Source organism: Myotis yumanensis, unplaced genomic scaffold, assembly GCF_028538775.1.
Source record: "Myotis yumanensis isolate MYYU_CA2020_CCGP unplaced genomic scaffold, mMyoYum1.0.hap1 SCAF_2, whole genome shotgun sequence".
In the NCBI taxonomy this organism is placed as follows: domain Eukaryota; kingdom Metazoa; phylum Chordata; class Mammalia; order Chiroptera; family Vespertilionidae; genus Myotis; species Myotis yumanensis.
In genome coordinates this window covers 201237936-201250208 of record NW_027223753.1, presented here as the reverse complement: position 1 = coordinate 201250208, position 12273 = coordinate 201237936, and the positions used below count along the sequence as shown (strand labels likewise).

The following is a 12273-nucleotide window of genomic DNA, read 5'->3' as shown; positions in this document are numbered from 1 at the left end:
TGCTTCCCTATGCGGACATATCCCAGAGATGAGATGGGCTGTGAAGGGAAGATTGTTCTAAACATATTTACTTGACAATATTTAGGGAAAGACCAACATCCAGTCTCTGTAAATAATTTCTATTTTGGAGCTAAGCTCCATGGAAGTCATGTAATATGACTAGGAGCATACTTTCCTCTGTTTTTATGTTCTATACAACATGTTACTTTTGTGCCAAAGATACAATTTTGTATTTAAAATGGCAATTCTAGCCCTAACTGGTTTGGCTCAGTGGATAGAGCGTCAGCCTGCGGACTCAAGGGTCCCAGGTTCGATTCTGGTCAAGGGCATGTACCTTGGTTGCAGGCACATCCCCAGTATGGAGTGTGCAGGAGGCAGCTGATCGATGTTTCTCTCACATCGATGTTTCTAACTCTCTATCCCTCTCCCTTCCTCTCTGTAAGAAATCAATAAAATATATATATTTAAAAAATAATAATAATAAATAAATAAATTAAATGGCAATTCTAAGTAATTCTTGCCAAGTGAAAAATTAACAAATTTGGAGGATAGTGCTTCCAATATAATCACATCAAATTCTCAAAGTACCATTTATAAATGACTATTAGCATTGTTCATAAGTAAAATGAAAAATATTCTATTCCTTACTCTAAAGGTCATCAGAAAGCCGTAGGAAAAATCTTAGATTACATCTGAAAATGGAAAATGCATGAATCCTAAATATCTTCATGCAATCTTTCAAATGTTATTAATGCCAAATAAAAATAATGTAATTGTTATAGTCACTTCTTAATACAGGTAGGTCAAATTTACAGGGCTTATAAGCAGAGCACAACAAACTTTTGCTATAATAGCAATATCATTTATGCAATAATGACACTGTTAATTAAGTAATTGTATGGTTCTGTTCTTTTTAATTATTTTCCATTACTTAATTCTTCAAAAACTATTTTTAAAAAGCCATCATATGGACTTGCAGTGCCACGTATGGACACCAGAGGGAGCAAAAAATTAGAAACTCCTAAAACAAACATGCAAGCCTCTATGGCTTTTGAATAATCAATGGGTCTTAGAAAAAAAGAAAATTAGAAAATATCTTTAGACAAATGAAAACAAAAGTACTGTATACTAAAAATTATGAGATGGATAAAAATCAGTACTAAGTGGAAAGTTTATAACAATAAATGCCTATATTGAGAAAGAACAAAGATCTCAAATGATCAACTTAACTTTATACCTCAAGGAACTGGAAAAAGAACAAATTGAGGCCAGAGTTAGCAGAAGGAAAATATGATTAATATTAGAGAATAAGTAAATTGAAAGGGGAATAGGGAAACAGCTTTAAATAATGACACTGAGTTGCTTTTTTAATGTTAACAAAATTGACAAACATTTAGCTAGAGTAAGAAAAAAAGAATAGTTGAACAAATAAAATCAAAAATGAAAGAAGAGGATTACAGCTGATGATGCTACAGAAACTAAGAGAATAATAAGAAACTAGTATAAATAAGTATAAATCAACAAATTGGGTAAAGGAAATGGATAAGTTCCTACAAACATACACTCTACCAACACTGAATTACGAAGAAATGCAAAATTTGAACAGACCAATTAAAGGATATTGAATCAGACATAACACATCTAAATTATTCAAACTCCTAGAGAGAGAATGTAGAATGATGATTGCCAGGGACTGGGGGAGGATAAAATGAGGAGTGACTGTTCATTGGGTACAGTTTCAGTCATGCCAGTTGAGAAGGTTCTAGAGATCTGCCACATGACATTGTCATAGCTATCCATACCACACCAGACACTAAAAATGTTATTAAGAGTGTTGATCTGATGTTGTGTTTACTATGTACAATGAGAAACATGCATTCAAATTCTAGGATGCATTAAGAGTTGTAACAATTGTTCCGTGTAATAACCTATTTTTTGCTTTTACTTTAGTGTAAAACAAGGACTTTGCATTAAACTGAGCTTCGATTCCTTCAACATATATTATACAGATATATTAAATATCTATGAAGGCGTGGGTTCAAGCAAGATTCTAAGAGGTAAGTTAAAACAAAAATACATCCATTATTAGAATGAAAATATGTGAGAAACTGGAGAGGTGTATTTTCTCTTTATTTTGAACTACATGTAGACTCAAACTTCAAGTTTCTAAAAGGAATAAACAAAACTGTTCCTCATTTAAAAAATTAATAATTTAGTGCTCTATGCAATCAGTCTTCTTAATAGTAAAATAGTTACTATCTCACTTGATTCTATTCTACTTTATGTTATTTAAAAACATGTAGAATTTTCCAAAAATATGTATAATTATATCTTTGTACTGTGCTTTGTTTGTTACTTCTTCCCATTAAGCAAAACTCAGGCAAACACTAAAAAATGCTATAGTATATTTCTCTGACATTGCATAAGTTATAAACTCAGGAAACTCTTTTTCTTATTTTCAATATGCAGTGTTCCTCCATCTCCCTTGGGGCTATTACTAACAAAGTGGGTAAGACAATGACTAGCAAGAATGTAGGCTCAGTAATTGGTAGATGTGGGTAGTATTGTTAGCACATAACCTTTTGTCATTAAAAACATGGACATTAATGGAAACTGAGGGGAGGGCAGGGAATGCACTAACTAACTTAAATGTACCCTCCCCACTTTATTCCATCTGACCCCAAACTGGTAGCCAATAAAGGAGTGAAATTCCAAGGGGAAATAAGGATGAAGGAGAGAATATGGAAGTGGAGTGAAAGGAATAACTCGTTTCTCTCACACTTTGAAGGAAAAGTCAAAAAAAGAGCTAAGAAGAGGTTGCAAATGACTCCTGTTATTATAACTGCATTTTTTTAAATAATTTCAGCTTTCAAATTGTGCTTGTGGGACATGACAAAAGGATTCTAACAAATGTTTTTGATTGATATATAGACTTGAGAAATATTTAAGATAAGATAATAATATGTATTTTTTCATCTTCACATGAGAATACTTTTTCATTGATTCTTAGAGAGAATGGAAGAGAGAGAGGGAAAGGCAGAAATATCGAAAGAGAGAAATATCGATGTGTTTACATTGATTGGTTGCCTCCCTGGGGGAGGAGCCTGCAACTGAGGTATGTGCTCTTGACTGGAATTGAACCCAGGACCCTTTGGTCCACAGGCCAAAATTCTATTTATTGAGTCAAACTGGCTAGGGCAATAATATAGACTTTTTATTGGGTATTATTGGTGGAACACTCATGATACTGAGTGCTGTTTGTGGGTATTCTTAGTTAGTATTTTCAATAAATATACAAATATACATCACAGGAGAGGAAAATGAGGTATAAGAAAATAAGTGACCACAAATCCACGAAGCTAGTTAACGTTGGAGGCAGGAATCAAACCCAAAATCTCTGACTTCAAACACAATGCATTTCTTCATTGTGCTTTAAAAGTCCCAAGTACAAATTCAATAATGAGTGTATATAAAACAGATAAACTCATGGTAAGTCACATTTGGTTTAATAAATGGGCCAAGCCATTTCATAATCTACTTATTTCTGTAGCTGATAAGTCCAGCTCCTTAATATTATGTCAACATAAATATTTACTTAGATGGACAAATAAGCCAGTTCATATAAATTTCTTCAAGGGCTAATGTGATAATAATAATAAATGTTAGTGTACATCAATCACTAGCAATGTGCAAAGTAGTATTCTCAGCACTTTAACTCAATAAATGTTCTCTAGAACCATATTGTGTAAGTGCTGCTGTAAACTCTATACATGATGAAAGCTATATTTGTAGAGATTAGCTGCCCTAAAGAGAAAGTGTAAGGCACTCTTTTTCCTTTACTCTTCAAATACCTTGATTTGCCTAAATAATATTTTTATTTATTTCATATGTTTAGATTATCAGTCATTCATAAATAAATCTTAGAATCATTAGGCATAATGATGTGAATAACACACAATTATGATAAATGCAATAAAGAAACAAATATCCAAATATTAAAAAATATGAAAGTATACCATAAAAGGTCTGTAGTCGTGATGCGTTAATGGCGTCACGACCAAATGAGCAGCAGATCTTGCGGCGGGCGGAGGGTGGGGAGGATGCCGGCAGCGTCCATGGAGCCTGCAAGGCGTCGCCGGGCTGCAGACATGGCCCTGATGGCAGGCTAGGCCTAGGGGACCCTACACGTGCACAATTTAATCGTGCTCTGAGCCTCTGGTATTTAAATAATAACAAATAGGTATTTTAATATTTAAGGTCTTTTTTGAAATATATTTTAAATTTTTGAAAACTAAATAATTTAATTTTAACTTGGAAATAACATAAGAAATGACATTGACTACTAAAACTACATTTAAAAATTTTTAATTATACCTTTTCTCAAGAAAGGCAATAATATCTTAGCCTAGCCTCTAGCACAAAGCCTGACAAAAACTTCGTTATGTTGATTTAAGTTTAAACAACAGTTTTATTTAAAATAATATTATTGTATGTAATTAATGAACAATATTATTTCTCATAGCTCTAAAGTTAATTTTAGAATAATGCCAAGACCTGCATTTCTGATTTACAATCCCATATTTTTCTAAATATTTTAGCAAGTTTCTTTATGTGAGAGATGCATACAAGATGCACTTTCATTAAGATTCCAGTTCAGAGTGTATGTCTCAAATACTGTTATTATCCTTATGACATTGAAAATATATATATATATATATATATTAATTAAAATCAGGAAAATAACATTGTCTAGAGAAAGTACAAGAAATTATAACTATCCAGTACTGTAAAATAGTTCTTTTTTTTTAATATACAAAGAGGAAGGGAGGATAGAGAGTTAGAAATATCGATGAGAGAGAAACATCAATCACCTGCCTTCTGCACACCCCCTGCTAGGGATGTGCCCACAACCAAGGTACATGCCCTTGACTGGAATCGAACCTGGGACCCTTCAGTCCGCAGGCCGACGCTCTAGCCACTGAGCCAAACCAGTTAGGACTAAAATAGTTCTTATATATTTGATTAGGAGTAAGTTAGTATAAACAAATTCTAAAGGCATTATTCAGTCATTTTTATATGAAATCATGATGTAAAAATTCTCTAACTGGTAAAAAGTGTCAGAGGAAGGTAGGCATTAGATAAAAGAAGATGATTTTGAGTGCAGTAGAGTTTTTTCTAAATAATTATAATTGATGTAAGTCAGAATAGGTTGATGGAGAAGTATTTCAAAAGTGTTTTAGGTGCAATATTCTATTCAGTGATGGCAATAATTATCAATACTGGGTACGAAAGTGGTGGAAGATTACAAGTTCCAAGTGTGCTAATTTAATGTTTTGTTGAGAAAAATACATAGATATTTTGTGCATCCTCAAAGAAATTGAATAAAAATAGTCTGGGTGAGCACACTGAAATTGATTTCAAATTGCCAAGCTGAGAAAATGTATTTCTGAGTGTGTGGTTGATATGCCATTCTTTTTATCCCAAGCACTTAGCAGTCATTCCATTCCCAAATAACTGCTGACAACATACCCCTAATATTATAGCTTAACAACTCAAGGCCATGCTTTTATTATTTTATTTTATTTTTTAAATACTTTATTGTTTAAAGTATTACATATGAATCCTTTTTCCTCCATTGACCTCTCCCCGCTCATTCCCACTTCCCCCCCAGCACATGCCCTCACCCTCCTACTGACTGTGTCCATGAGTTATGCTTATATGCATGCTTACAAGTTCTTTAGTTGATCTCTCATCTCCCCTCCCCTCTCACAATTCCCCCTACCAGCCCCTTGGGGTTGAATAGTCTGTTTGATGCTTCTATGTCTCTGGATCTATTTTAGTTCATCAGTTTATGTTGTTCATTACATTCCACACTAAAGGCCAGGTGCACAACATTGTTGCATGGTGGGAGCGGGGCTCCCTCAGCCTGGTCTGTGCCCTCTCATAGTCTGGGACCCCTCAGGGGATGTCCACCTGCTGGCTTAGGCCTGAGGGGATAGGGCCTAAGCCGGCAGTCAGATATTCTTCTCGTAGTCTGTGGCTCTTGCAGTCTGGGACCCCTAGCTCCTTACCACCCACCTGCAGTGGAGGTGGAAGAGGCTCCCGCCACCACAGCTGCGCTTGCCAGTCATGAGCCCGGCTTCTGGCTGAGTGGTGCTCCCCCTGTGGGAGCACACTGACCACCAGGGGGCAGCTCCTGTGTTGAGCGTCTGCACCCTGGTGGTCAGTGTGCATAATAATGGCAGGTCGATCTGCCGTTCAGTCAATTTGCATATTAGGGTTTTATTATATAGGATATGAGTGAGATGATGTGATATTTATCTTTCTCTGACTGGCTTATTTCACTTAGCATAATTCTCTCCAGGTCCATCCATGCTGTTGCAAATGGTTACGAGTTCCTTCTTTTATGCAGCAGTGTAGTAGTCCATTGTGTAGATGTAATGGAATACTACACTGCTGTAAAAAAGAAGGGACTCTTAACCATTTAATATACTCATCTGTTGATGAGCACTTAGGTTATTTCCAAATCTTTACTATTATAAATTGTGCTGCTATGAACATAGGGGTGCATATGTCCTTTCTGACTGGTGTTTCTGTTTTCTTAGGATATATTTCTAGAAATGGGATTACTGGGTCAAATGGGAGCTCCATTTTTAATTTTCTGAGGAAACTCCATACTGTTTTCCACAGAGGCTGCTTTTAAAAGTTAAGCACACATGAGTATAATAAACATAGTGGATCTTCCTGAATCATCCACTTACGCTACAACAAAATAATCATATTGTGGATATGGGATTAAGTAATACATGCAAATATTTTTCAAAGTCAAGAAGCTTGATTAACTTTGCACTTTTATTCAAACACTTTTGTGTAACTTAGAAGCGCCCATTCACTCACTTCTATTGATGGGATTATTTATATGGAAAAGTTGAACAAGCACTGATTTAAAGTGTTGATCTTCCCAGAGACTCTCAAAGATTCTCCAATCATAGTGCCCAGATAAATTAAAGACAATTTCCTCATACACCTTCTTGATGTCCCTATGGCATTTCTCCCATATAGATTAATTCCAAAGTTATTTTTCTATAATTCACCAATCTGAACTTTTCTAATAGGGGGACCTGGTTATTTCTTCCCCATATCACTGGCACTTAACACCATACCAAATTAATCATGAGCACTCAACAAAATGTTTATAACATACAAAGACCACACTCCAGTGGCAGAATTTCTTCTCTTGTAAATTGGATGGAATCAATATTTTGCGGTTTTAGACTCATACTTTGTAGAAAGTGTCTTTCCTGCCCATTGCTCTCCTTTCAAATTTCCTTGTATCTTATTCATGCTTCCATGCTGTTCTCTTTCACAAGACCTACTCGCCAGAGGCTTTGCTGTTAAAAGACAAATGATGAGTTTATTCACTTTTAAATATGACTATTTGGCCAGTTTATGGAAATTAATATTTATAGAAGTGTAAGACGGTTTCAGTAGAAGCCAATGGATTTTTGTAAGGAATTATTGCCTAAAAATGTATTGAATGTGCTCTAGAAAAATCCAGCCTTTAAAAGTCATTAGGAAACTTTTTTTTTCTTTAAACTTCAGACCTGATTCTTTTATGTAGGCAAACTCTGTCACTCTAGTTACTCATATATTAATCTGGCACCCAAATTTGCTTAAAAGTTTCTGATGCTCAGGCAGAATGGCAGAGGCATAGAAAGCATTAGGTATAATCTCTATGTTTTCAGGGCTTACAACCCATTTAGGGAGAAGGAGACACGATAGTATTTATTGAGCATTTACTATACACCAGTCACTGTAACACATGAAAGTTACTCGTTTCCTTTTTATTGCAAACCTTTATGGAAAGTATTATATCAGAGGACACTGAGACACGGAGAAGGCTAGTAAGATATGGAGTAAGAACTAATTCTCATGCTGACTCTGGAGCCCCGCCTCTTAACCACTACCTGCTGCTGTCTTCCTGAAGGCATCAGGTATGTGCTTTCCTCTGGATCCACGTTCTGAGTCTCCTTCTAGTCAAAGAGACTTTAAGAATCTGATGAAAGTTTATAAAGTCTCTACAGACACAAACATGCTACACCATTTCCAGAAGTTTGTATGGTAATGGGCCTCAGAACATAAGTCTCTGGACTATCTAGACTAGTGCAATACCATTAGAAAACCTGAGGATCCAACACAGTACAACTATCCAGGGTGCCACTGAACCACATTCAGACCCAACCAGAAGCCATTGTCCGAAAACAGTCCCATTGCTATGCAAAAGAAAGCCAGAAAGAGAGAGATGGATGGGTTTGAAGCAAAGTTTCTAGGATAGTCACACCCTTTAAGCACCTAGACACTTATGGACTATAAAGATTTTCAATACTAGAGTTATTTGGGTTATACAGTTATATAAAAGTCATGGTGGGAGGAGTCTAAATCAATGTAGTTCTTTGTGAGAAAATTCTGGAAAAATGACATGCAACAAAGAGCAAGAAGTGAATCAACACTTGTCTATGATGTTCTTTCTTTTATATTCTATTTAAATAATCATTTATGTATCACTTTCTTTATTAAGTTCTACGTGATGAGCACAGAATTTTCAATAGTTTATAAGAGGATCTTTCTTTAGAACTCAATAAGGTGCTTTGTCTCCAACCTGCAAGTGTGATACTTTTCAGAAACCTAAATCAGATACCCAGTTCAAATTATCAAACAAAAAAGCTAAACCTTTATTTTTAACCTAGTTCCTCTCCCATGAAAGTTTAATATTTTAGATATTCTATATATCTGTTTATACATTATATGCATATCTTGGCTTCATACATTTAAAAATTCAGATTTTTCCCCCCCGAGAACCAAATTTTACCCCTTCAGAAGCAATATCATCTTCATTGTGAATGTATATGTTAAATACATTCATATAAATTTAAAAACAAATTTCATATAACAATAATTTTAGTAAATCATCATATGAGTACTTTCTATATCCCAAGCACTATTCTAACTCTTGAGAATCATAAGTCTGGAAAAATATTCCTTACATAGGTTAAAGTCAAGACAAAAATGATAAAACCAATATGCAATAGAAATAATCAATGTAAGTCAATATTACAAAATCAACATAAAGTAGAAAAAATCCTGAAGTCACCACATATTATTTTGAGGTCCTACAGTTACTAGTATATGGATAGAAAATCAAAGAAGCACTTTTGTTTCTATTATTGTGACAGAATTTAGCCCCTGTTAGCATATCATGTTTCTTAAACAAATTTTTTTCAGTAAAGAATGCATATATTTATGTGTATATGGTGTAGCTAAGTAATTAAAAATTAAAATGTAGTTTTTTCAAGCCATAAACATGTATAATAATTTGTTTTTCTAATGCTTAGAAGAAGAGTCATATAAAATGAAATTAATTAATCCTATGATTAATGTTTTTAGTTACCTCAGTGGTATTAGATAGATTGATAGTAGATTGGTAGATCAATAGGTGGATGGATGGATAGATGGATGGATGGATAAACAGATATGTACTTTCATTTTCTTTTGTAGCTTCTCTCTCAGAAAGTAATCCTGGCACAATTAGAATTTTTTCCAACCAAGTTACTGCCACCTTTCTTATAGAATCAGATGAAAATGATTATATTGGCTTTCATGCAACATACAGTGCATTTAACAGCAGAGAACTTAATAGTAAGTATTATTTATTCTTTAGCCTTCACATCTCCAGATACTTTAATATTGTAATGAAATTTTAAAAGTTGCAGAACCTAAAATTTTAGAACAAGTTTGTAATCTGTTTTATTCTACAAGTTTTTTAATGAATATCTCTTATGTATACCTGTCTCTACTTAATACTTAGAAAGGAATGAACAATTAGAAGATAGTTAATATTCTTCAAAAGAATCAGATAACCAATTTGAGGGAAAATATAAATCAATAAAATAATTAAATGTTATATATTGCAAGAATTCAAAGTAAAGTTTTTAAATTAGCATAAAAGTAATTCTGTGGATGTTCTACACTAACTTCTTTTTTACTAGAATACCAAAGTTAGTAATAGGGAGAAAGCAAAATATGGGACAAAGTTTATGTAGATAAGCCAGTGGAGGTAAGATGTAAAATTAAAAACCAAGAAGCTTATCTTTGCTAAAGTTTTGTTGAAGTATAAGAAAGATATTATTCTAAAAAAGCTGGATTTTCTAACTAAAGGGAGTGAAACAGAGTTAAGATAAATTAAAAAGGAAGATTTTGTGCATGCCACTTAATTATAACCTCTATAAGCTTAGATTATTTTCAATGCAATCTATTACAACTAGTCACATGTAGACTAAACTCAAAATGTTGTCTTTTTTTAATTCACAGATTATGAGAAAATTAACTGTAATTTTGAAGATGGCTTTTGTTTCTGGATGCAGGATCTAAATGATGATAATGAATGGGAAAGGGTTCAGGGCAATACCTTTCCTCCTTTCACTGGACCAGATTTTGACCACACTTTTGGCAACGCTTCAGGTATAATTCATATTTCATTCATAAACCAAAAGGAAAGTTGTGTGTGTTATTTACTAGTATAAAATGTGAGACAGTCTTTTCAGATTGTCATTTGTTTATAAATCATAAACTAATAAATGCATTTAAATGAAAATGGTTATCAAATATTCAGGCAAGTAAAAATGGGTGTTTCAGAAATATATTATTTTCCCTATATATGCACAAGATGTTGGAAAGTGCACAAAGGCCATTAGAGAGAAGGAGACTTGGGTTGTCACCCTAGATTTGGCCCCTATTATCAATTAAGTGGACTTGTGTGAGGTCATTAACTTTTCTGAACTTTGGTCTACTTTGCTTTAACTTCATTTTTTGATTGTTCATTGTTAGTGGTACAATTCATTTTTATATTATCTTGTACCCTATGGACTTGTTGAACTTATTATTAGCTGTAATAGTTATTAAGAATGCCTTAGAATTTTTAATGTGCAATATCATGCTATCTTAAAATAGATACAGATTTACTTATGAGAAGCTGTTTTAGTCCTTTCATGCTGTTACAATGAATACCACTAGTTGATTGACTTAAACAGCAAACATTTATTTTTTACAGTTTTGGAGTTTGGAAGTCCAAGGTCAGGGTGCCAGCATGGTAGGGTTCTCATGAGAACGCTTTTTCTGGTTCACAGACAGCTGGAGAGAGAGAGAGAGAGAGAGAGAGAGAGAGAGAGAGAGAGAGAGAGAGAGAGAAGGAAGGAAGGAAGGAAGGAAGGAAGGCAGGCAAGGAGGGAGGGAGGAAGGAAAGAGAAAGGCAAGGCAAGCTCTCTCCCTGTCTCTTTCCGTAAGACACTAATCCCACCATGAAGGTTCCAACCTAAAGACTTAATTACCTCCCAAAGGCCCCCTCTCCGAATACCATCATATTGGGGATTAGGATTTCAATACATAAATTGGGGGTGAGGGGGAGCAGGGGATACAATCATTCAGTCCATAGCAGAAGGACTAGGGAAGGGCTCATTCTAAAGAAGTGTTGTGATTTGTAAATACATTTTTCATGTGAATATGATATTAGAATTGGATTTCCAGTGGAAACTTAACATTGGAGATAATAATATTTGATTGATAAAACCAGAAACCACAGGGATTATCATGAGATAAGGAACTCATAGTAGAAAGACTACCCATGAAAACCTTGGAAGCGTGTCCTCATAATACCAAATGTAATCACTGAATAGAAAGTTACAAATCTAGAGGTAATGTAGATCTTAACAAGTAAGCAAAATTACAAAAAAGATGGAAATCTGTGCATTTAGATAATTTTCTTAGACAAAAATCCATCCTACAATATGATTTGTGTGAAGGTTACTGATTAGAGTATGATTCAATTTTAAAAAGTACAAAAATCTTCCTCTAATCATGCATTAATCTAGGCATCAAGGACACAGATTATGTATTACTACTTTTAAGAAGTCTGTCCAGCCCTGGCTGGTTTGGCTCAGTGGATAGAGCGTCGGCCTGCAGATTGAGGGGGTCCCAGGTTCCATTCCAGCCAAGGGTACATGCCCAGGTTGTGGGGTAGATCCTTCCCAGTAGGAGATGTGAAGGAGGCAGCCAATAGACTCTCTCTCATCACTGATGTTTCTATCTCTCTATCCCTCTCCTTTCCTCTCTGAAATCAATAAAAATATATATATTTTTAAAAAGTCTGTCCAGAACCTCCAAGTTAAAACCCTCCTTTCTGTTAAGTATTATAAACACCTCTTTTGTTTTTCTTATAAC

General features: G+C 34.5%; 1 protein-coding gene across 1 annotated transcript in view; it reads left to right on the top strand.

Annotated features, from left to right (window-relative positions):
• Positions 1–12273, top strand: part of TMPRSS15 (transmembrane serine protease 15) — a 103433-nt gene that overhangs the window by 32105 nt on the left and 59055 nt on the right. The window contains exons 9-11 of the mRNA XM_070406988.1: positions 1951–2057; positions 9556–9696; positions 10369–10518. Of these exons, the coding sequence (XP_070263089.1) occupies positions 1951–2057; positions 9556–9696; positions 10369–10518 (398 nt within the window). The remainder of the gene's footprint in view (positions 1–1950; positions 2058–9555; positions 9697–10368; positions 10519–12273) is intronic.